Consider the following 23,108-nt stretch of genomic DNA (forward strand, 5'->3'; position numbering starts at 1 on the left):
CATTAAATTTGATTTTTTCCTATTCATGGTCTCATGGAAATTTAATTCTTAGTCTAGCTAGAAGAACCTTGGACAGAGGAAAATTTCTTCCCCCCCAACAGTATTAGGGCCTGCCATATCCTGTGATCCTTCTGTAGGTTTCTAGGTAGTTGCTTTTACATCAATCACCAAAGAGGTTTCTGGGATTCCATACCTCTGGCTACAGCTAAAGGGATCAGGGTGGGCACCTGACCCCAGACAATCTGGGGGCTGACCAATGGTTATGAAATGCCCTGGTCCAAACTTCGCCCATTAGAGATGACGGGAACCACAAAGGAGTCTTCCAAGTTTTTCTCTTTTGAAATTGAAAAATGAGGTGGTTGGACTTAAGGATAGGTGAGATCATTTCTAGCTTTACATATTTCACTGCTCTGGTCTAAGAACATCAGGCGTGTTTAGAAGAAAGTTATGAAGTAAATGCTTCACTTCAAGGTGCCCCTTCCTTTCCTCAGTGGCTAAGCCAGGTCCACCGCTCTGCCACTCGTGACGCCCAGAAGCACTTCTCTAGAGGGTAGGAAACATGGTACGTGCTTGTACGAGCCTCTGTAAGTCCCTCAAATGTCTTTGAGGTGCAATTTTTTTTTTATCAGTAAAATGCAGGCACCTATTTGGTAGATTTGAAATAGTGTACAGAATGCACAACAGGAGAAAACAAAATAAATTAGGAGGAAAAAGAAGACGAAGCCAAGAGGCACACCGATTCACAGAACTCAGCCCTGAAAGTCTCCCACATGTGCTCCGAGGGGTCACGAATTTGGCCCTAAAGCTCTCTGTGGCCAAAGCAAAGAGAGAAATAAAATGTTACCCCATTTTTCCGTGGGGGAAAAACACCTTAGGTGTTAAGGGGACGAAACAATAAGTCAACTTAGGAGTGATTTCTCACAAGAGAAGGTGGTAAGATGTCGTGAGCAACATGGACAAGAGTGGCTCTCTATAACTCAGTGGTCACTTTCACGGGGCCCAGACAGCGAGTGGGGAAGTACTTTAGAAACCATCCATCTTGGGACACCTGGGAGGCTCAGGCGGTTAAGCGTCTGACTTCAGCTCAGGTTATGATCTCACGGTTCGTGGGTTCGAGCCCTGCGTCGGGCTCTGTGCTGACAGCTCAGAGCCTGGAGCCTGCTTCGGATTCTGTGTCTCCCTCTCTCTGCCCCTCCCCTGCTCGTGCTCTTTCTCTCTCTCTCTCTCTCTCTCTCTCTCTCAAAGAATAAATAAATATTTAAAAAACTTTTTCAGAAACCATCCATCCACCCTCAGCAAAGGAAAAGACCCTCTCCCACCTCCAACACGTGGAGAGTCCTACCTCACGGCCGCATATAAAGCAACGTGGTTGCTGTGACCACTCACTCCCCCTGCGTCGAAAGTCACCACCTGTAGAGAAATACAGGGTGTTCACTCATGACTGTCTGAATGCTCTCTCTGACTCCATTTCAAAGTAGCCGTCCCCATTCCCTTGGGATGAAAGGGAGCGCACAGACCCCTGGAATGTTTGCAATCGCGAGGACACCTGAACTCACTTCGGAGCAGATCGGTGGTGTGTGACCATTGCTTTGGCCAGTTGTGTGGAGACTGTTTCCATGGGTTTTACTGTTTAATCTTGTTCCAGGCCAGTGGAGCAGAGTGGAATTCAGCCATGATAGGAACCTGAGTTCAGGGTATCTCTGTCTCTTATCTTCCATCTTCCTGGCTCTTTATGAACACAGTTTTCTTGGCCGGCTGCTGTGTGAACTCTTGTGCATGTAGACGCTGCCTGAATCTTTTGGCTTCTTTTCCTGGTGCCATACTGAGGGCACAGAGGCTTTGAGGGGCAATGTCTACCATGCACCGGGGTTAAAATCATAGAAGTTTATTTGCTCATGGACTGCCTCTGTATCATCTTTTTTTTTTTTTTTAAACATTTATTCATTTTTGAGAGATGGAGAGAGACAGAGTAGAGTGGAGGAGGGGCAGAGAGAGAGAGGGAGGCACAGAATCTGAAGCAGGCTCCCGGCTCTGAGCTGTCAGTACAGAGCCTGATGCGGGGCTTGAACCCACGGACTGCGAGATCATGACCTGAGCTGAAGTCGGACACTTAACCGACTGAGTCACCCAGGCGTCCCACCTATTTTTTTTTAAGTTTGTTTATTTATTTTGAGAGAGACAGAGAAGCAAGTGGGGGAGGGACACAGAGAGGGAGAGAGAGAGAATCCTAAGCAGGCTCTGTGCTGTCAGCAGAGGGCCCAATGCAGGGCTCGAACTCACGGAACTGTGAGATCATGACCTGAGCTGAAACCAAGAGTCGGACACTCAACCGACTGAACCACCTAGATGCCCCCGTATCATCTGTTATTAATGATAAGCTTAGTCTAGATTCCAACATTTCATTTCTGCACAGATGATTAAAAAAACACCCAAATAGCAGTTTGAATAATAACAATAATTTGCTTGAGTAAGATAAATAAATAAATATAAAAAAGAGAACAAGGACTCATATAAAAGAACAGGAATGGTTGGTTAGGGGTAGTGCAAAGAGGCAAGCTGTCCCCAAGAAAAGAGAGTGGCCATGCAGCACGGACTAAAGGGAGAGGATAGGGCTTGAACTCACAATCCTGAGATCAAGACCTGAATGGAGATCAAGAGTCGGTTGCTTAACCGACTGAGCTACCCAGGCACCCCTGGCCTTTCTATTTTAAATCGTAAAATGTTTACTTCAGGTATGGAGAACTATGTTAAAATGAGAGCAGCTAACATTTATTGAGCATAGGTTGAGGGGTGGGGATACAGATTGAAAGAAAGTTTATCTATATTTTATTTGATTAAAAAAATTTTATTTTTATTAAAAAAATTTGTTTAACATTTATTTATTTTTGAGAGACAGAGAGAAACAGAGCATGAGTGGGGGACAGGTAGAGAGAGAGGGGGACACAGAATCTGAAGCAGGCTCCGGGCTCTTAGCCGTCAGCACGGAGCCCGACACGGGGCTCACGAACTGTGAGATCATGACCTGAGCTGAAGTTGGATACTCAACCGAGTCACCCAAGCACCACTTTTTTCTTTTTCTTTTCAATATTTTTTAATGTTTATTTATTTTTGAGAGAGAACATGAGCAAAGGGGCACAGAGAGGGAGACATAATCTGAAGTAGGCTCTGTGCTGTCAGCGCAAAGACATGGGGCTGGAACCCATGAACCGTGAGATCATGACCTGAGCTGAAATTGGACCCTCAACTGACTGAGCCACCCAGGCACCCCAGACACCTGTAGCTCCTTCTAGAACTCCATCCACTTTTCCCCCCTTACTTGCAGAGATCTTTGTTTAGATGAAATCTTGCTCAGACCCCAACCAACAGGAGGTAACAGTGGGGCTGCTCTGGTTTCTCAAAGATGGCGGTTCTCAACGGGGAGCAGTGTTGCCCCAGGGACATCTGGCAATGTCTGGAGATACATTTGCTGTGATGAGTGACGGGTGTTGCCACTGGGTAGAGAGGTGGGCTGGCAGTGAGGAGAGGCCAGGGGTGCTGCTAAGCATGTACAGTGCAGAGGACAGTCAACCATAACAAACAATGCTGTGGTCCCAAGTGTCATGGCGCCCTGAGGGAGCAGGGACCAGGTATGTTTGGTTCACTGCTATCTCGAAGTTCACAGCCAGTAGTGAACATCACATAGTAGGTGGTCAGTAAATATTTGTTGGATGAAAGGTTGAGATAGGGGTTGGGCCCAGGACCTCGCCTGCTTGTTACCCAAAGACACTACCAACCCCCTACACTGTTTTATATAAAGGGCAGCATTATAATGCTTTTCAAGGCCCTGTCCGGGCAGCGGAGCTGGGACCAGATAGTACACGGTTTCCTTCCATCACACTGTGCTAACCACTGCAGAGCCAGCTTTTGGTTTGGACAGAGGAGAACTTTTGGTATCATCCCAGCACAGCCCAGGTGAGACTCTATCTTCCCAGGTCCAGCCAATACTTCTGGTCCGGAGGGGGCACCTGGGCCCTCTGATCCTGCCATCGAGTGACTTCTCACCTGTTCACTGCTAACTCCTCGCCCCTGGCCCTGCAGGGCCTATGGGGGTGGGAAGGTGCATTTCACTGCATCGTGGGGGCTGAGTCGTGATTATGGCCCTTCATGTCCATCCTGGCGATGGTGTTAGCATGGCCTTATACTCCGCTGTTGTACTAGTGCAGGCCAGGGAAATTGTTCCTGACTGCACTGTGACAGCTTGAGAGTTTCCTTATTTATTTATTTAAATTTTTAATGTTTTTATTTATTTTTGAAGGGGAGAGACAGACAGAACATGAGCGGGGTAGAGCAGAGAGAGAGGGAGACACAGAATTCGAAGCAGGCTCCTGCCTCTAAGCTGTCAGCACAGAACCCGATGCGGGGCTCGAATCCACAAACTGTGAGATCATGACCTGAGCCGAAGTCAGACACTCAACCGACTGAGCCACCCAGGGGCCCTGAGAGTTTCCTTATTAACAGCAAGGTGTGTTAAAGAGCTGTTTTAGTGTTATTATTTTATTTTTTTAATGTTTATTTTTGCGAGAAAGAGAGAGAGAGAGAGCACACACATGTGCACAGAAGTGGGGGGAGGGCAGAGAGAGAGAGAGAGGGAGGCAGAGAGTCGAAAGAAGTTTGGACGCTCAACCAAGTGAGCCACCCACGTGCCCCTAAAGAGCTCTTTTAAACCAGTTTTCTTGTGTATGGAAATTAAATCAACTCAGGGTTGTCCTGACAATGAAGGCCCCTCACTCACTGGAATGAAGGTGAGCACCTCATACAACAGGAAAGAGCTCCAGGCCACCAGGTGGCAGTTGACGGTGGTGGCAGTTTGAGGACGAGCCCCGTGTGGGGTCTGTTCTTGTTCTTGGGGATATAAAAGGTGTCACGGGGGCACCCGGGTGGCTCTGTTGGTTAAGCATCCGACTTCGGCTCAGGTCATGATCTCGCGGTTTGTGGGTTCGAGCCCCACGTCAGGGTCTGTGTTGACTGCTCAGAGCCTGGAACCTGCTTCAGATTCTATGTCTCCCTCTCTCTCTGCCCCTCCCCCGATCACGTTCTGTCTCTCTCCCTCAAAAATAAATAAACATTAAAAAAAAAATTTTTTTTTAAAAAAGGTGTCATGTGTAGCCCTTGCCACCATGGACCTTCCAGCCTAGTTTCAAGACACAGTCTTGTACTTCAAAGAATAAACAGCAATTCGCAGGATACACATCAAATACTGTGGGAATCTGAAAGAGGGCTGAAGAAGTCGGGGAAGGCTTCTTGGAGGAGGAGGCTTTGAGGTGGGCCTGGATCGCAAATCAGTTTTCTAGGACCCAAACTCAGGAGACTGTTCTGAGAGCCAGAATGGCACGCAGAACTATCTGTGCTCTGAGACCCCTCCCTGGGTGCTCAGAGCTGTGGCCAACTCGAACGTGGTCTGGCCCCTCAGCAAGGACCAATCCTGTCCACCAGCGTGCAGTACTTGAGGGCCAGACCAAGGAGGGCCAAGTTCAGAAAGATGGGAGTTGATCTCACAAGCGAAGTTCCTGGGGAAACCAGCAGTTGTGAGAGTGTTTGGGGACAGGTCCTGGGGAAGCCACAACTGTGGGGAAACGGGGTCCCAAGGGGGATTGCAGAGCACTTCATGGACCACACTATGTTACTTCAGGCTCTGAAGACCGGCTCTGTCTCCTGTTCGGGGCTGTGGAGCCCACGTTCTGCCTGCGTGGGCTGGGGTGGGATGGCCAAGAGAACCCAGGCAAGCCCAGTCAGCGGGGCTGGGCATTTGACTCCGAGGCCCGTGGACCCTTCCCTCCAGCTTTCACACTCAGACCCTCCCGGAAGGAAAAGCTAGGAAGAGTGGTGCTGCGAGCTGTTGGTGGCCATTTTTCCAGCCAGGAGAAAGAAGGCAGCGCACAGAGCAAGATGAAGAGTCCCGTCACCTGCGTCTCGGCCTTTATGTGAATCACAGTGAGCCACTTAGGTGCCCCTTTTGGCCTCTGTGGACTAAGTTTCATTTGTGTTTTGTGTCATGAGGAAACAAGATGGTCTTCAATATAAATAAATAGATAGGTAGATAGATAGGTAGATAGATAGATAGATAGATGTGACCGCCCCTCCGACAAAAGAAAGAAAATGCTACATGAAATATGCCCCCCCCCAAAAAAAAACGAAAAAAAAGAAAAATGATCTGACCAATACGTCAACGAAAATCTGTTCTTAGGAAAGGTCTAATAGGGCGCACCTGGGTGGGTCAGTCAGTTGAGCGTCCAAGTCTTGGTCTCTGTTCAGGTCACAATCTCATGGTTCGTGAGTTCGAGCCCCGCCCGCATCGAGTTCTGTGTTGACAGCCCAGAGCGTGGTTGGTATTCTTGGGATTCTCTCTCTCCCTCCCTCTCTCTCTCTCTCTCTCTCTCTCTGCCCCCCCCCTTTGGTATCACTCTCTAAATAAATACATAAATAAATAAATAAGGAAGGTCTAATAAGTCATGGGGCGCCTGGGTGGCTCAGTTGTTTAAGTGTCTGACTTCGGCTCAGGTCATGATCTCACGGTTCGTGGTTCGAGTCCCATGTTGGGCTCTGTGCTGACAGCTCAGAGCCAGCTTGAGCAGGCTGTCTCTCTGTGCCCCCCTGTCTGTCTGCCCCTTCTCCATTCATGCTGATTCTCGCTCTCTCTCTCAAAAATAAATAAACATGGAAAAAAAAAGTCTAATAAATCAGTTTACTCAGTAAATTCAGCATTGATAAAAGCCTAACGTGTTTGTGTGCCAGCGGGACTCATCAAAACTTAAACCAAAAGATTAGGGCTTTAAGTGGTAGGATTTTAGGCATTAACCCGTGAGGGATTATTATTATTATTATCTTACAAGTGGACAGTAAGCCTTCTGAAAAGCCTTAACATCAAACACTGGCGACAGCCAGTCCAGGCAATCCTGGTGGAGCTGAGACGGGGGCCCCCACACTTGTTCACCTCGGCAAGTAAGTGTGAATCTCCATCATTGCCCTGTCTGTGACCAAAATGTCCTCCATGTAGGGCATGTGAATTTATCCGTGTGCTTTTCTGGAGTGAGAAATTGAGGTTTAAGATCCTAGTAGCTTCCCCACCTGCTGACCTTGGGCAAGCTGCTCGGCCTCTGGAAACACGAGTTTCCTCCATGTCAAATGAGAACTATAACAACATTTATCTCTTAGAGTTAGAACGGCCCTCTAAACGTGACAATGCTTCGTGAAAGGCGAAATTCTGCACGACGCGTCACACATAGCACAGGCTCCAGGGGCCCTGGGTGTTTAGGTGGCGGGACAGAGGTTGGGGTGGGGATGGTTAAGGAGGACAGTTTGGAAAGAAAACCTCTGCCTCTATCTGAGCCTGATAATTTGGTTCCATGGTCTCACAAAAGGTGTGTTTGTTACTCTGAAGGTTGAAAAGAGAGCCGGGTGGGGGGGGAACTCTTTTTGAAGTGGTTTTGGAGAAGCTCTGGATGTGGGAGGGCAGCCATAGTCAAGGTGTGCCTGGGACCCCCCGCTTTGCATTCTAGGAGGGCATCCCCTTACCAGGTTGATGCTGTTCACTTCTATGTGCTGGAGGAGGGTGCTAGCCACATGCTCTGTGTCCCACTGCACACCTGGGTCATCTGGGAAATCCCTGGAAGGAAGGAAGGAAGGAAGAAGCACAACTTGAACATATTTTCTAATCAGGTGTGAACTTCTCTCTAAGCTCTGGTAGGAGTGTGCCAGTCCTGTGATAGGAATTGTATGGGGGCAGGGGAGCACCCTTAAGTATCCAGATTTCGGCGAAAGAGAGATTTAGAAGCATGACACAACGAGAAATCGGTGCACGGTTTCACACGACACACTTTTGGAGCTTTGTGCTCGCTGCTGAGGGGAGGAAACACACCAAAGAGACGATCTGGGGAGACATATGGGTTAACAGCAAATGTGGACACGGCCGAATGATATGTAAGAATAGTAACAATAGCGCTTTGATAAAAAGTACGAAGCTATGTTACTTCATTTAACCTCATGAACACCTGCTGAGGGAGCCTTTACAGAGGAAGTTGAGAAGACTGCTTGCAAGATTGTTAGAGTTGGAATCGAACCCACGCTTTCTGACTGCAAAGCAAAGACGTTTTAGCACTAGGGAGCCAGCAACATCTTCTCTCCAATGGGGCTGCACCACGTGGGGCTGGCCTCAGGATAAAAGTCTCTGTAGATTAATCTGCACCTTATCTGTGTCTCCACTTGGCCGCGCCATAGACCTGTCTCCTCCCACGTCTGTTTTTTGTGCATTGATCTATGGCATCACCTAACATGAGACCAAGGCCTCAATTTGAGGATGTTATTCATATTCTTTTCATTTACTTATTTATTGAATTTTTATTTATTTTCTTATATATATATTTATTTAAAGTTTATTTATTTTGTGTGGGGCGGCGGTGGGGGGGGGGCGCGCGGGGGGGGGGGGAAGGAGCAGAGAGAGAGGAAGAGAGAGAATCAATCGCAAGCAGGCCCTAAGCTGGTAACACAGAGCCCGACGTGGGCCTTGGTCTCAGGTGAGATCATGACCTGAGCTGAAATCAAGAGTTGGACACTTAACCCACTGAGCCACCCACGTGCTTCTACTTCTTAAATTTTAAATTATAATCTCTACCCCCAACGTGGGGCTCGAATCCATGACCCCAAGATCAAGAATGGCATGCTCCACCGACTGAGCCTGTCAGGTGCCCCTATGCATAGTCTTATAAATAGATATTCATCTCTCTTTGGCTCAGGTCCTGTGGCAACACCCACAATGGTACTGAGAGGACTCAGGCTCTCTTCCCCACCAGACAAGCTGCTATCACCTCTTTACGGACAGAGACCATTAACTGACCTTCTTCAGACTGTGGTTAAAGGAGAGTCACTGAATGTTTTTCAGCAGGAAAATGACAGGAGCCTCAGCACTTAATCATGCAGTTATTTCCACTGCTTCATCGGCTACCTCTACCCAACCCCTAGGGTGGCTTCTGCAGACAGCAGCTTTATGCTTTTCTGAACACAGTCCTGCCAGCCATCCCGTGAGGTTCTCATAATGCTCCTGCAGTGAGAGCCCAGCTGGTGGGGGGACGGAGAGGGGAAAAGGGAGAAGGAAGGACCGGTACAAAGTCAAAGTCTAGCCTTGCTCCCTGGCAATGGAGCGGAATGTGGTGCGTAGAACATGACCTGCAGAGCACGACTGCTGGAGAGATACAGGAATCGGGGAAAACACCTTGGAGCGAAAACAGCTACATACAAGCTCCTGGCTGGGAGGTCCACATAAACCTACAAGGCATCGTTTTGGCAAATGAGTGCGTGGATAATATTTACCTGGATGAAGAAGCAGTCTACAAGAAAGGGCAGGAGAATGTTTGCTACAGTAATTCTGAAGTGCTGAAAGATGAATCCCTGAGTGGGAGAGCTCATTGTCTTGTTTCATTGACCTTCAGAGAAGTGGGACCTGCTTTTCGAGGGCTCTGCACTTAGAATGGGCTCAGGGGTGACACCCGCACCATTCCTTCTGTGGCTCCTAAGGAAGTGGGAAGCTGATCATCCGTGGGGGGCTTCGGGATGTAAATATCCCTTCTGTAATCTGGTGCATCTGATATGGCAGCAGTGCCTTAGTGATCAGGTCCAAACTCCTCTCGGGCAGGCATTCAAGATTCCTCTTTATTTGCGAAAGCAAATAAGATAACGCATGAAAACTGTAAAGGGATATGTAAATGGCAAAGTAGTGGCTTCTACTGGAGCATTGCGTAGGCCCTTTCCAAAAAAAAAAAAAAAAAAAAAAGAGAGAAAAAGAAAAAGAAAAAGAAAAAGAAAAAGGAAAAGGAAAAGGAAAGAAGAAAACAGAAATCTCCCATCTCTCCTGCTCAGGAAGCCCCTTACAGGCTCTTTGTTGATTGCCTACTGTAGTGGGGAGTGGTTTCAAAGTGAGTTCAGGCATCTGAAGAGATGTAGGAGACGATCCACTCAGGTAAAGCAAGAAATCACTACTTGAATTTCTATGTTTTTTTTTTTTTTATCTATTTAAATTGCTCATTTGCAGCTGTCTTTTTTTTTTAAGTTAATTCATTTTGAGAAAGAGAGAGAAAGAGAGAGACGCGAGTGGGGGAGGGGTAGAGAGAGAGGTGGAGACAGAATCCCGAGCAGGCTCCGCACTGACAGCGCAGAGCCCATTTCGGGGTTTGAACTCATAACTGTGAGATCACGACCTGAGCGGAGATCAAGAGTTAGATGCTTAACCAACTGAGCCACCCAGGCACCCTTGCAACTATTTTTATAAGGTATCATATACTAACAGAGTTTAACATGTATATAATTTAAATAAGTAAGTCTACAAATATTAGAAGTGCATATTCAGATTTCATTTCTTTTTTCAGGTGATAATGGTAAAAAATGTTTGGAGATCACTGGTCTAATCTATTCACCCTACATCTTCCTTTATTTGTTTCTGGATAGTTCTCCCCCCTGCCCCACCCCGGATATTTAAGAACAACTTTATTGAGGTATAATTTACATAATGTAAAGTTCACCCATTTTAAATGTACAGTTTTGTGACTTTTTAGTAAATGCATGGAATCTGTACATTTTACTAGCGTTTTGCGTATATTAAATTCTTGATTCTCCAACCCATTATAAGTTCCCTGATGGCCAGATGTTACATGAGTCATTTAATGGTCAGGGTTCAGCTAAGAAAACAGAAACTGCCAGTTGTGGGGTGCCTGGGTGGCTCAGTGGGTCAAGTGTCCAACTCTTGATTTTGGCTCAGGTCATGATCTCATGGTACATGGGTTTGAGCCCCACATCTGGCTCTGTGCTGGCAGTGCAGAGCCTGCTTGGGATTCTCTCTGTCTCTCTCTCTCTCTCTCTCTCTGCCCCTCCCCTGTTTGTGCTGTCTCTGTCTCTTTCAAAATAAATTTTCTCTAAAAAGTTTTTTTTAATGTTTATTTATTTTTCAGAGATAGAGACAGAGCACAAGTGGGGGGAGGGGCAGAGAGGGAGACACAGAAATGGAAGCAGCCTCCAGGCTCCGAGCTGTCAGCACAGAGCCCGATGCGGCACTCGAACCCACTAACCGTAACATCGTGACCTGAGCTGAAGTCGGACGCTTAACCGAATGAGCCACCCAGGAGCCCCTCAAAATAAACACATTTTTTAAAAACTTAAAAAAAAAAAAAAAAGGAATACAGGGAATTGCTTATCTAATTGAAAAGAAGAGCTGAGAGGCCAAATGGGGAACAATGGAACAACGCAGAGATTGGCAACAGCACTGGAGCTACGGGGTGGCCATGACAGTGGGGTGTAGAATGGCAAGAGCTGGGGTCATGGAAAACAAGGTGGAGAAAAGGGGGCAATACCCTGGTCTTCCTTCTTTCTGCCTTCCAGTCTTCCAGCTCTACTGCCCATTGGTCAAGCCTATTAAGAAGTCAGTTGGGAAGGGAGCCTGGAAAGTGCAGTCTCCATCGGTATGGAGCAAAGACATAAAGTGTCTGCCAAAGTCTTGCTTACTGCAGATGCCCAATGGATATTTATTTTGGATTGCTGGTCAATCCTGGCCCCAAACCTTCCAAAGACAGCAGCAGTCTGGCCACCTGCCTCACAGTGTGTAAAGGAGTCTACTTTTCCAGCCCTATGTTCCGGAACACAATGGTCCACTAGTTGCTTGGGTACAGAGGGCAGTGGGGAGCACTGGAGGGAGGACATGGGGGCCACTGCTGGGCAACCAGGATTCTTGGCTCAGGGAAGGGATATGTGGCATGAGTTAGCAGTCAGCTCCACCCAGGAGCTCAAGGACAGAGACTGCATGCGATTTTTAAAATTTACCTATTTTTAAAAGTTTATTTATTTATTTTGAGAGACAGAGATAACGTGGGCTCTCTGGGAAGAGAGGGAAGAGCAGGGCAGAGCGAGAAGGAGAATCCCAAGCAGCCTCTGCACTGTCAATTCAGAGTCCGATGTGAGGCTTGAACTCATGAAAAACCCCGAGATCGTGACTTGAGCCAAAATCAAGAGTTGGACATTTAACTTCTGGAGCCACCCAGGCGCCCTGAGACTGCACGTGATTAAAGCAGTCTGGTGTCATCAGGGGGCAATGTGAAGTGGGAGAGACATAGATCATAGGGCGGCGGGGGGGGGGGGGGGGGGCGGTGGTGGTTCAGAACACCTAGTTCCCTGCTCATCACGGGACGCAGGCGGGAGCTGCATCAGCAATAAAGCTGGGTAATCCCGGGCTGTACCCGATGACCTCCCGAGTGCCTTTCCAGCTCTGAAATCTATGCTTGCACACTGGAAGCAATTTCTGAGTGAGCTGAAAACACTGATCGTGGAAGGTAGTTTTTAGGAAAAAGTAGAGGTCTTGGATGGCAAATAACATCGGGATGGTCAAAGCCTGGCTCCAGGGATCCTGCCCTTTCCCAGAGCTGAGCCAAGTGCCCAATATTTACTGATGACCCATTTGTATTTCAGTATTTGTCCACTGCTGTGTACCTTGTACTTAGAATGACTGATCTGGTAACGAGCAGGCACTGGTTAAGTGTTATTTCTCCCTTATTATTTCGTAATGTTTCCCTCACCGTTTCTCAAGACAGGGAGGGATTATTCATCATCATTAGGAATAACTGGGATTGATTAAGAAAATTTTTTTAATGTTTATTTATTTTTTGGAAGAGAGAGCGTGGGGAGGGGCAGAGAGAAAGGGAGGCACAGAATCCAAAGCAGGCTCCAGAATCTGAGCTGTCAGCATAGAGCCTGATGTGGGGCTCGAACTCATAGACCACAAGATCATGACCTGAGCTGAAGTTGGATGTTTAACGGACTGAGCCACCCAGGTACCCCAATTTTTTTTTAATGTTTAATTTTGAGCGGGGGGGGGAAGGGACAGAGAGAGAGGGGGAGACACAGAATCTGAAGCAGGCTCCAGGCTCTGAGCTGTCAGCACAGAGCCTGACGTGGGGCTCAAACTCATGAACTGCGAGATCATGCCCTCAGCTGAAGTCAGACGCTTAACCTACTGAGCCACCCAGGTGCCCCTGGGATTGATTTTAGACTAGTGTCAGTCAGTAGCTGCTGATCTGTGACCCTGAAGAAGAGCTGAACAAATATATAGATGTTTTCTCCAACATGTCTTGTGCTACCGTGCTCAAAGTCTGTGATGGAGCTCCAATATGACCAGTATTCCCATAGAGATGAGGACATCAAAGTCAGGAAAACAGCCTTCTGCTCCCATGTTGCTGGAATCCTCCCTTCATGTGGAATGCCAGTGTCTGACCTCTGCCTCTGATAAGTTGGGATTCCTCCCTGCTCTTCTCTCTACCCTCCCAAACCTAACATCATCTTCAGGGCCTTGCTTCAGTGAGGCCTCTTCCACAAAATCTTCTAGAAGGAGTTTGGGGCCAACTACAAAGTTAGAGAGCACAGCCCCCAAGACTGCCCTCATTTTTTAAAAAATTTTATTTTTAAGTAATCTCTACACCCAACATGGGGCTCAAACTTACAACCCCGAGGTCAAGAGTCACCTGCTTTTCTGACCGAGCCAGCCAGGTGCCCCGACTGCCCTCATTTCTGACCCCAATGTCAAGTTCAGGGTTTCCCCAAACCACCCTCAAGTTTGATAATTTGCTAGAAGGACTCACAGAACTCAGTGAAAGCTTTATATGTACAATTATAATTTTTTACAGGGAAAGGATATGGATTAAGTCAGCCAAAGGAAGAGATGCTTAGGGTCTGGGAGGGTTCTAAACGTGAATGATCTATTGTCCTCTCCCTGTGGAGTCAGGACCCGTCATTCTTTTTTTTTAATTTTTTTTTTAATGTTTTACTTATTTTCGAGACAGGGAGAGACAGAGCATGAACAGGGAGGGTCAGAGAGAGGGAGACACAGAATCTGAAACAGGCTCCAGGCTCTGAGCTGTCAGCACAGAGCCCGACACGGGGCTCGAACTCACAGACCGCGAGATCATGACCTGAGCCGAAGTCGGCGCTCAACCGACTGAGCCACCCAGGTGCCCCAGGACCCGTTATTCTGCCAGCACTGATGTGTGACAACACACGTGGAGTATGGCCAACCAGGGAAGCTCACCAGAGCTTTGGTGCTCAGAGTTATTACTGGGGCTCCATTACGTAGTGTGATTGATTGATTGTCCACGTGGTTGATCTCAGCCTCCAAGTGGACTGACACTGCATGGCCCAAAGGTCCGACCCCAAAACCCTAAAGATACTGCTATCGGCTTTGATGCTGATTACTTCACAGAAGCCAAGGGCAAGGGCTAGATCCCTCTTTGGGCAAAGCCCAATTCTTTACTATAAACCTTCCTTGCATTTAGGGACTTTATTGAACTTTTTTCCCCTCTTAGCACCTCATTACATATAGTATTCCAGGGGCGCCTGGGTGGCTCAGTCGGCTAAGTGTCTGACTTTGGCTCAGGTCATGATCTCGCGGTTTGGTGCGTGAGTACAAGCCCCACGTTGGGCTCTCTGCTGACAGTGCTGAGCCTGGAGCCTGCTTTGGATTCTGTGTCTCCCTCTTGCTCTCTGCCCCTCCTCTGCTCACACTCTGTCTCTCTCTGTCTCTGTCTTTCTCTCTCAAAAGTAAATAAACATTAAAAAAAAAAAGGACATAGTATTCTATTATTTTCTGTTGCCTTGTGGTGGTCTCCCTACCTAAAGTCAACATATGAGGAGACACCTGGATCTCTTGCTCTTCTACTTTTCCTGTGGAACTTGATATAATCCAAGTGAAAGAACAATTTATTTAAATAAACAACAATAAATAACTGAGCTCCTACCATGTGCAAGGGACTGCATTAAGGGGATTAATCAGCACCAGCTGGTTGATGGAAGTAGCCTCGATTTGGCCGAGCCGAAAGCAGCTATCCCAGCCTTTGGGGGTTGCGACACGCAAGTAAGAGCTTTGGGAGATAGCAACTTTATGAAACAGATGGGGCGCCAAAAATACCGTACGAATCGCCTACTGGAGCAAGGCATCCCGGTGGGATCACCTCCCCTCAAGGCAGGGAAATATAAAATTTGACATTGGGAACCTTCACACAGATGCCAAGGTGACTCAGACCAACTCCCTGAGTGGTTCTTTGCCCAGAGTTCAACCCTAATCAACTCAAGGCTTGAGGCCAAGTAATAACATTGGCAGTTCCTTTCTTCTCTGACAGATTAACAATTCCGCCTTAGGTAAACATGCCGGCAAAAGATCTTCCTTGAAGAAACAGTTGGTGCATGGCCTCTGCCCCACTTTTCTTTGTCCTGTCCCTCTTCCTGTTGGTTGGGGTTTGTAGCCATCTTGGCCCACGAAACAATCTTGGGTGTGACAGCCACACACAACAGAGTAACAGAAAAAGAGAAGCCCTGGCCCTGAGGACTTATGGAACGGAGGCACCCCCCCACCCCCGGCCCCAGATGGCACACCTCCTTGGGTCACAGTTTCTGTGGGCTTTCTGTCATTTGCTGCATAAACAAATCCTGGATCTCGGGATTTAGATACGCCATAATATTTAAAGCCTCCACTTTATTGATTATTTAGGTTGTTTCCAATTTTTATTATTATAAGGCTATACCGAGCATCCTTAAACATAACTTTTTATGTATTTATTTATTTAAATGTTTATTTATTTATTTTTTTGAGAAAGAGAGAGAGAGAGACAGAGCATGAGTAGGGGAGGGGCAGAGAGAGAGGGAGACAGAATCTGAAGCAGGGTCCATCCAGGCTCTGCGCGGTCAGCACAGAGACGGATACGGGGCTTGAACTCACAGACCATGAGATCATGACCTGAGCCAAAGTCGGACGCCCAACTGACTGTGCCACCCAGGCGCCCCCCCCCCTTTTTTTTTAAACTAGGGTCCACATCCAACGTGGGGCTTAAACTTATGACCCTGAGAATATCTGACCTGAGCCAGCTGGGTGCACCTATATATCTTTTTGTACGCATCTCTCAGTATATCCTTGGTATAAAACTATAGAAATGTAATTTCTCAGTCAAAGGTGAAGTGGAGAGAACATGTGTATATCAGTCTCTTAAGAAGTGTGCTGTGAAGGGGCGTCTGGGTGGCTCCGTCGGTTAAGCATCCACTTCGGCTCAGGTCATGATCTCACAGCTTGTGGGTCCGAGCCCCGCATCAGGCTCTGTGCTGACAGCTCAGGGCCTGGAGCCTGCTTCAGATTCTGTATCTCCCTCTCTCTCTGCCCCTACCCCACTTGCACTCTGTCTCTATCTCTTCTTAAAAATAAATAAACATTAAAAAAAAAAAAAAAGAAGAAGAACCGTGTTGTGAAGAGTAGGTGAAAAGTGTGTTCACTCACAAGAAGTATAGCATTAAGGGAGGGTTTTTTTGTTTTTTGTTTTTTTTAAGTAAACTCTAGCCCCAACATAGGGCTTGAACTCATGACCCTGAAATCAAGAGTCGTGCACTCGACTGACTGAGCCAGCCAGGCATTCCAAGGGAGTGTTTTTAAAAAGGAGAGAAGGAGATTTGTGCATTTTATAGGCAGAAAGGAAAGACTCATAAGTATAACTCCTATCAAGAGCTCCATTCTTCCTAAAATCTCAGCTGCTTTTATATCTACTTTCTGATCCCTATGAACTCCCTGAAAAGTTTGGTTCATTTACTTCCTTTCACAGTTGGAAAGAGCTGGTCAGGAGAGAACAGTGGAGTTCCGTGTGCAGTTGCACAGGTAGATGGCTGGGAAGGTAACAGACCACCTCTATTGTCAAGGCTCCGGATTCGTCTTGTTAACCAACCTTTCTCCTTGGGAAATCACATTATGTAATTCACAACCAATATGAAAGTAGAAATCAAGCCTCAGAGGAAAGTCAATCTTTACGTTTCAAGAACTCCCGGAATCACATTCCCCATCGGACGCAAACGGGAACGTGTGACGGATTTGCTTCAGCAATACACAGGTATTCTAAATAGCAGTTCCTTTGCTGCTTTTTCCTTTCTCCAGGTCCAGATCTGTCCGGGCCCACAGGGAATGATAATAAAGTTATTGAGTTTAGAGTTCATAGGAAGTTTCTTTAATTATTAGCAAGGTCCTGGCACAAAAACAGACACTCAGATCAATGGAACACAATAGAGAACCCAGAAATGGACCCACAAATGTATGGCCAACTAATCTTTGACAAAGCAGGGAAGAATATCCAATGGAATGAAGACAGTCTCTTCGGCAAGTGATGCTGGGAAAACTGGACAGCGACATGCAGAAGAATGAACCTGGACCACTTTCTTACACCATACACAAAAATAAACTGAAAATGGATGAAAGACCTCAATGTAAGACAGGAAGCCATCAAAATCCTCGAGGAGAAAGCAGGCAAAAACCTTTTTCATCTTGGCTGCAGCAACTTCTCACTCAACACATCTCCGGAGACAAGGGAAACAAAAGCAAAAATGAACTACTGGGACCTCATCAAAATAAAATCTTTTGCACAGCGAAGGAAACAATCAGCAAAACTAAATGGCAACCAACAGAATGGGAGAAGATATTTGCAAATGACATATCAGATAGAGAGTTAGTATTCAAAATCTATAAAGAACTTATCAAACTCAACACCCAAAAAACAAATAATCCAGTGAAGAAATGGGCAAAAGACATGAATAGATACTTCTCCAAAGACATCCAGATGGCCAACCGACACATGAAAAGATGCTCCACATCACTTATCATCAGGGAAATATAAATCAAAACCACAATGAAATACCACCTCACACTTGTCAGAATAGCTAACATGAATAACTCAGGCAATAACAGATGTTGGCGAGAATGCGGAAAAAGAGGTTCTCTCTTGCTGGTGGGAATGCAAACTGGTGCAGCCACTCTGGAAAACAGTATGGAGGTTCCTCAAAAAACTAAAAATAAAACTACCCTACCAGCTAGCAATTGCACTACTAGGTATTTACCCAAGGGATACAGGTATGCTGTTTCGAAGGGGCACATGCACCCCAATGTTTATAGCAGCACTATCAACAATAGCCAAAGTATGGAAAGAGCCCAGATGTCCACTGATGGATGAATGGATAAAGAAGATGTGGTGTGTATATATATATATACATATATGTATATATATATATATATATATGTATATATATACATATATATAATGGAGTATTACTCGACAATCAAAAAGAAGAGTGAAATTAGTCGAAGACAAATATCATACAACTTCACTCATAAGAGGACTTTAAGACACTTTAAGACTTTAAGGGAAGCAAAAATAATATAAAAACAGGGAGGGGGACAAAACATAAGAGACTCTTAAGTATGGAGAACAAACAGAGGGTTACTGGAGGGGTTGTGGGAGGGGGGATGGGCTAAATGGGTAAGGGACATTAAGGAATCTACTCCTGAAATCATTGTTGCACTATATGCTAACTAATTTGGATATTAATTAAAAACAAATAAATAAAATTATTAGCAAGGTCCTTAACATTTTTTTTGAATGTTTTATTTATTTTTTTGAGAGAGGAGAGAGAATGACAGAGCATGAGTGGGGAAGGGGCAGAGGGAGAAAGAGACACAGAATCCAAAGGAGGCTCCAGGCTCTGAGCTGTCAGCCCAGAGACCGACGTGGGGCTCAAACTCACAAACTGTGAGCTCATGATCTGAGCCGAAGTCGGACGCTCAACCAACTGAGCCACCCAGGCGCCCCTCCTTTCCGGTTAATTGCGATTTTGATGAAAGAGTCTGGAAATCTCTCAGCTGCTGGCGTGCTTGGGAGAGTTTGCTAAGATGTGAGGGTGAGCAAGTCTTTCTGGCTGACACAGGTGGATATGGTGGACTGAGAGCAAGTTCCTGGCCAGGGTTTGCCCAAGGAGAGCCGAGATAACAGGCTCTGAAGAAACGAGGGTGAAGAAAACCAGGGATGGCATCAGGCATCGTTTGAAGTGCCCTTCCTTGGCGTGCCTCTCTCCCTTCTGGGACACCACAGCCACGGAGCCCTCTCAGCTCAGAAATGATAAAGCAGTCCTTCTAATTCAGAGGCTGCTCTTTCAATCTACATCTCACATCAGTTTGGTGGTGTTTCCTGATAAGAGGCCGGCGACAGGGAACTCGGAAGAAAAGGTGGAGCTTCCAAGGTCATTCACAGAGAAGTCTGAGGACTGTTTCAAACATCAGAAAGGTCTTTTAAGGATTGTTGGAAGAAAGCAGGCATTTTACAAAGCAAGGAATGTAAGCTGCCAACATATATTCTCCTGATTTTCAGAAAGAACCCAAGAAATGCGACATGAAAGCAGGACGTCCATGTGCAGATCGCTGTTCACCCTGAGGTGCTGGTCTAACCTGTTGGCGTGCGTTTCAGTTGCTACATCTCAATGAGAAGGCAGTTTGGCCAGATGTGATTATTTATGCCCTTTGACCTCATCGTTCTAGAGATTACTCTAAGGAAATAACTAAAGAAGCGGAAAAATCAAAAGCAGCTTGGGAGGAGATCACTTTCACTGCAATTACAGGGGAAAGAGTCTGCAATTCTGTTGTTCTGCCACCAGGGGAGCAATTTCTCCAACTTCCTGAATTGTGGCTTATGAAAAAAATGCTAAAGATAACAGAGTCTTGGGGCGTGTTCAAAGTAAAAGCAGAGAAAGCGTAGATACACCCAAGGTAAGGAATGTTCGTGCAAAACAGTTGAGTTATTAAACTTTAATTTTGCTTCTGACTTCTCAGCCTGGAAAGGACAAGACTCCTATGAAAGAGGAATAGACACTATATTTAGAGGAATTGAATTTTGAAAATACAACAGTTCTGTGAGGAACTCTATATAAAGGGCTCAGAAGGCATCTGAGCCTTCAGATATGCAGCCTAGGAAGCAGAGCCTGGGCATGGACTTAACTGGGTGTGTGATCCCCGGAAGCAGGAGTGAGTGACAGAGGGGGGGGAAGCAGCCATGGAGGGACAGCCAACACAAGGATGCTTTGTTGACTTGGCCTTATGTATGGACACTGGCGGTGTGATCCTGCAGGACTGAAAAGTTGTATGAAGAACATTTTTTTTTTAAATATTTAGTTTTGATGGAGAGAGAGACAGAGCATGAGCAGGGGAAGGGCACACAGAGAGGGAGACACAGAATCCAAAGCAGGCTCCAGGCTCTAAGCTGTCAAAACAGAGCCCGACGCGGGGCTCGAACCCACAAGCTGTGAGATCATGACCTGAGCTGAAGTTGGACACTTAACCGACTGAGCCACACGGGCGCCCCTGAAAAGCATCTTAAAACTGTCTGTCCGGGAGGAAAAACGCAAAAGTATTTGATCTCCATAGGTACGATGTCTCCAGTACTTTAGGGCTGAGCCTAGCAGGGGGTGAGGTTTGTAGGATGAGAAGGTATTTGGAGGGGGATGTGGGAGGTGGACGGGGGACGGGCAGGGCAGGAGGGAAGGAACCCAGGCCTGGTAGCAGTGCAGCTGGCTCAGGGCACTGCCATCAGTCAGTGGTTGTTAAAGCACCAGAAGCACCTCACGGAGCTGATGGCCCTCGGTCTGGCTCAGAAGGTCCCCGAGGAGAAGGAGATCAGTGTTCTGGAAGCTACCGAATGCAACGGGGAAAGCCAGCTCTTGCCAATCTTTCGGCCCGATAACTGCAAGCCTCATAACCTCTTCCCTGGGGTGTGTTTAGCAAACACAGAGTTAACACTGCTGGAAACTGGCCCGAGCTTAGCCAGGCCCTAGACCTCAGTGTTCAGTAAACAAGCCGGGCCTCTCCGCCTGTGAGGGTTCATAAAAATAATGTTTGTTTTCCTCCTGGCCGAATATCCTCAAACTCTGACCCTTCCTACACGTTCTAATGACTCACCCTGGCTGGCACTCTTTAGAGCCGGGTCCAGAGAGTCATGGAAAGGCTCTGAGAATCTGTGGGCTGTCAGTCCCAGCAGTCAGAAGGCTCTGGCAAGGAAGGCGTCCCTCTCCCCTCCTCTCTCCAGGCTGGGAAAACCCGAGGGCCCAGGTCTTCCCTCCCCCAGCCCCAGCCCTGCAGGCAGAGGCCGGCTACACAGAGCCCCTTGCAGCTGGAACTCTACCAGGGTTGGGTAATAGCTTATCTCTCTGAAAGCCGAGCCTCACTTTTGCACACTGCACTCTGAACTTGAACACAGACGGAGGTGCCTCACACACCCTTATTTGGTCTTGTGGCTTGGTAGGGCCGGAGCTGGAAGGTTCAGCCCGCCCCTCCCCCTCCACCGCCGGCACTTTTCTAAACTCGATTACTTCCTTTGTCATGCAAAGCAAGCAAAGGTCATTCAAGTTCAGTGCTAACTCTGAGGCCGCCAAGGCCACCGAGTCTGGAAGATTACCTGGGGCCTGTGCAGTCCCAGGAAGCCTCAGACTGCAGATACTGCCCCTAATAGGCCACTCTGGGAGGTCTCTGTCCTGAGGCCAATCTGGAGCGTGGCTCCTTGAAGAAGGCAGGGGAGACCTCAAGAGTGCAAAGGAATTGCATCTAAGCTGAAGGAAGTTTGGAGGGGTGACAGTCTAAAGCTGGGCCAGGCAGTTTCTGGGATATCTTGAGGTCACCAATGACTCGCCTAAGATAAACTGAGAGGAAAAGAAACACAGGGAGAAAATGAATAGAAGGAGAAAGGAAAAGTCTGAGAAAAAGAAAGAAGATGGGGAAAAAAAATCAGTCCGTTTTTATTACGCATCTGCTGAAAAGGGCCCCCATCCTCAAGTGGTTGGAGCCCAAAGACCAAAAAAGACCTTTGTCCACAAAGGGCTTAAAGCCCCAATCCAAACCATACAAGGGCTTGGGTTCTCCTTTCTCGTAAGGACACAAAAGAGATTCCCAGATCATGACTGTTAGGTATTGTACTGAAGGCACTTATACTATCCCTGGGCTCACCTCACTCAGAAAGATGCATTTCATATCACCGCAACAAATAAAGTAGGCAAAACTTGCAAAGTTCTTGTGAGAAATCTCTGTCCAGAAATTGCCAATTTGTCGTCTCACGTGGCTACCGAAAACCAGAGAAAAACCTGCTTACTGAACTCTCTTCAAAGAGGTCTCAGAGTTCTGGTTGTCCTTCCAGCCCCGAAAGGGGTGGTTTAAGAGTCAGATGCCAGTATCCAAATCCCTCCTTCCCTCTTCCACAACCCTTGACAGAGAGAGTGGTGGTGGTAATGGGTTTGCCAGTATTCTTGGATTTATGAAGTCAGAGTACTTTCCTAAGCAGGAGGCTTTGTGGTATTATTTTGAGTGGAGAAGAAAGAGGAAGTTCCTCTTGGGCTGGTCTATAAATCTTCTGGTGCCTGAAATTTCTGCCTCACTGCTGTTTTTTGTTTTTTTTTTTTGTTTTTTAACTTTATTATTATTATTTTTTAGGTAGGCCTCATGCCCAGTGCGGAGCCCAACATGGGGCTTGAACTCATGACCCTGAGATCAAGACCTGAGCTGAGATCAGATGCTTAACTGACTGAGCCACCCAGGCTCCCTCTTTGCTGTTTAAAAAAAAAAAAAATCAAAATTAGAGTTTCCTCAGAGAGGGGGTTCATCTATGATTTTGGCAAGCCCCTCAAACACTGTCATATGCCAGGAAACTAGACAAGACAGAAAGCCAGAGGGCAGGGCCTTGAATCCCTTTGGGCCACCCAGGGCCTTGCTCCCAATAAGCACCCACTAGAATCCCAAAGAGGGCAACTGGGGACCTCTGGGAATGCTTTTAAGGCAGAAATGGTCCATTATTATTTAGGTTACCCTGAGCCTCCAGGCACGGTATGAGATGATGGAAACGGGCAGAAGGATCAGATAGGCATTCAAATAATGAAATCAGAGACAAAAAAAGCACCATAAGAAGTCAAACAAATTGCTGTGGGGATCCAGTGAAGGAAAATAAAAGGTTCTATGGTAAGAATCAAAAACAGTTTCATGAAGGAAGAGGCATCTATGCTGGATTAAAGAGCCAAATCCCAGATGGAGGCACACGCGGTAAGCTGAGGTGTGCACGGGGCTAACGGGGGAGTGTGATTGGAGAACGGGAAGTTCAGTTTAGCCGGGGCATATGGTACCTGTCACCATATGGAAGACTGGCATATAGAAGAGTGGTTATGGAGAAGTTCCAGTAGGGGAGTGGCCAGATCCGGTACGCTTTAGGAAATAAACCTGG

General features: G+C 46.9%; 1 protein-coding gene across 4 annotated transcripts in view; it reads right to left on the bottom strand.

Annotated features, from left to right (window-relative positions):
- The window catches only part of PIGL (phosphatidylinositol glycan anchor biosynthesis class L), an 84,816-nt gene that overhangs the window by 17,551 nt on the left and 44,157 nt on the right, over positions 1 to 23,108 (bottom strand). For all 4 annotated transcript variants that reach the window (XR_003416619.2, XM_015079589.3, XM_015079588.3 and 1 more), the window contains exons 3-4: positions 7,552 to 7,642; positions 1,343 to 1,410 (exon numbers count right to left, since the gene is read on the bottom strand). Coding sequence is in view for 3 of the 4 variants with exons in the window: in XM_015079589.3 (XP_014935075.1) it covers positions 1,343 to 1,410; positions 7,552 to 7,642 (159 nt within the window). In the remaining variant the exon portion in view is untranslated. The remainder of the gene's footprint in view (positions 1 to 1,342; positions 1,411 to 7,551; positions 7,643 to 23,108) is intronic.

The sequence above is a fragment of the Acinonyx jubatus genome, chromosome E1, assembly GCF_027475565.1.
Source record: "Acinonyx jubatus isolate Ajub_Pintada_27869175 chromosome E1, VMU_Ajub_asm_v1.0, whole genome shotgun sequence".
Taxonomy (NCBI): Eukaryota; Metazoa; Chordata; class Mammalia; order Carnivora; family Felidae; genus Acinonyx; species Acinonyx jubatus.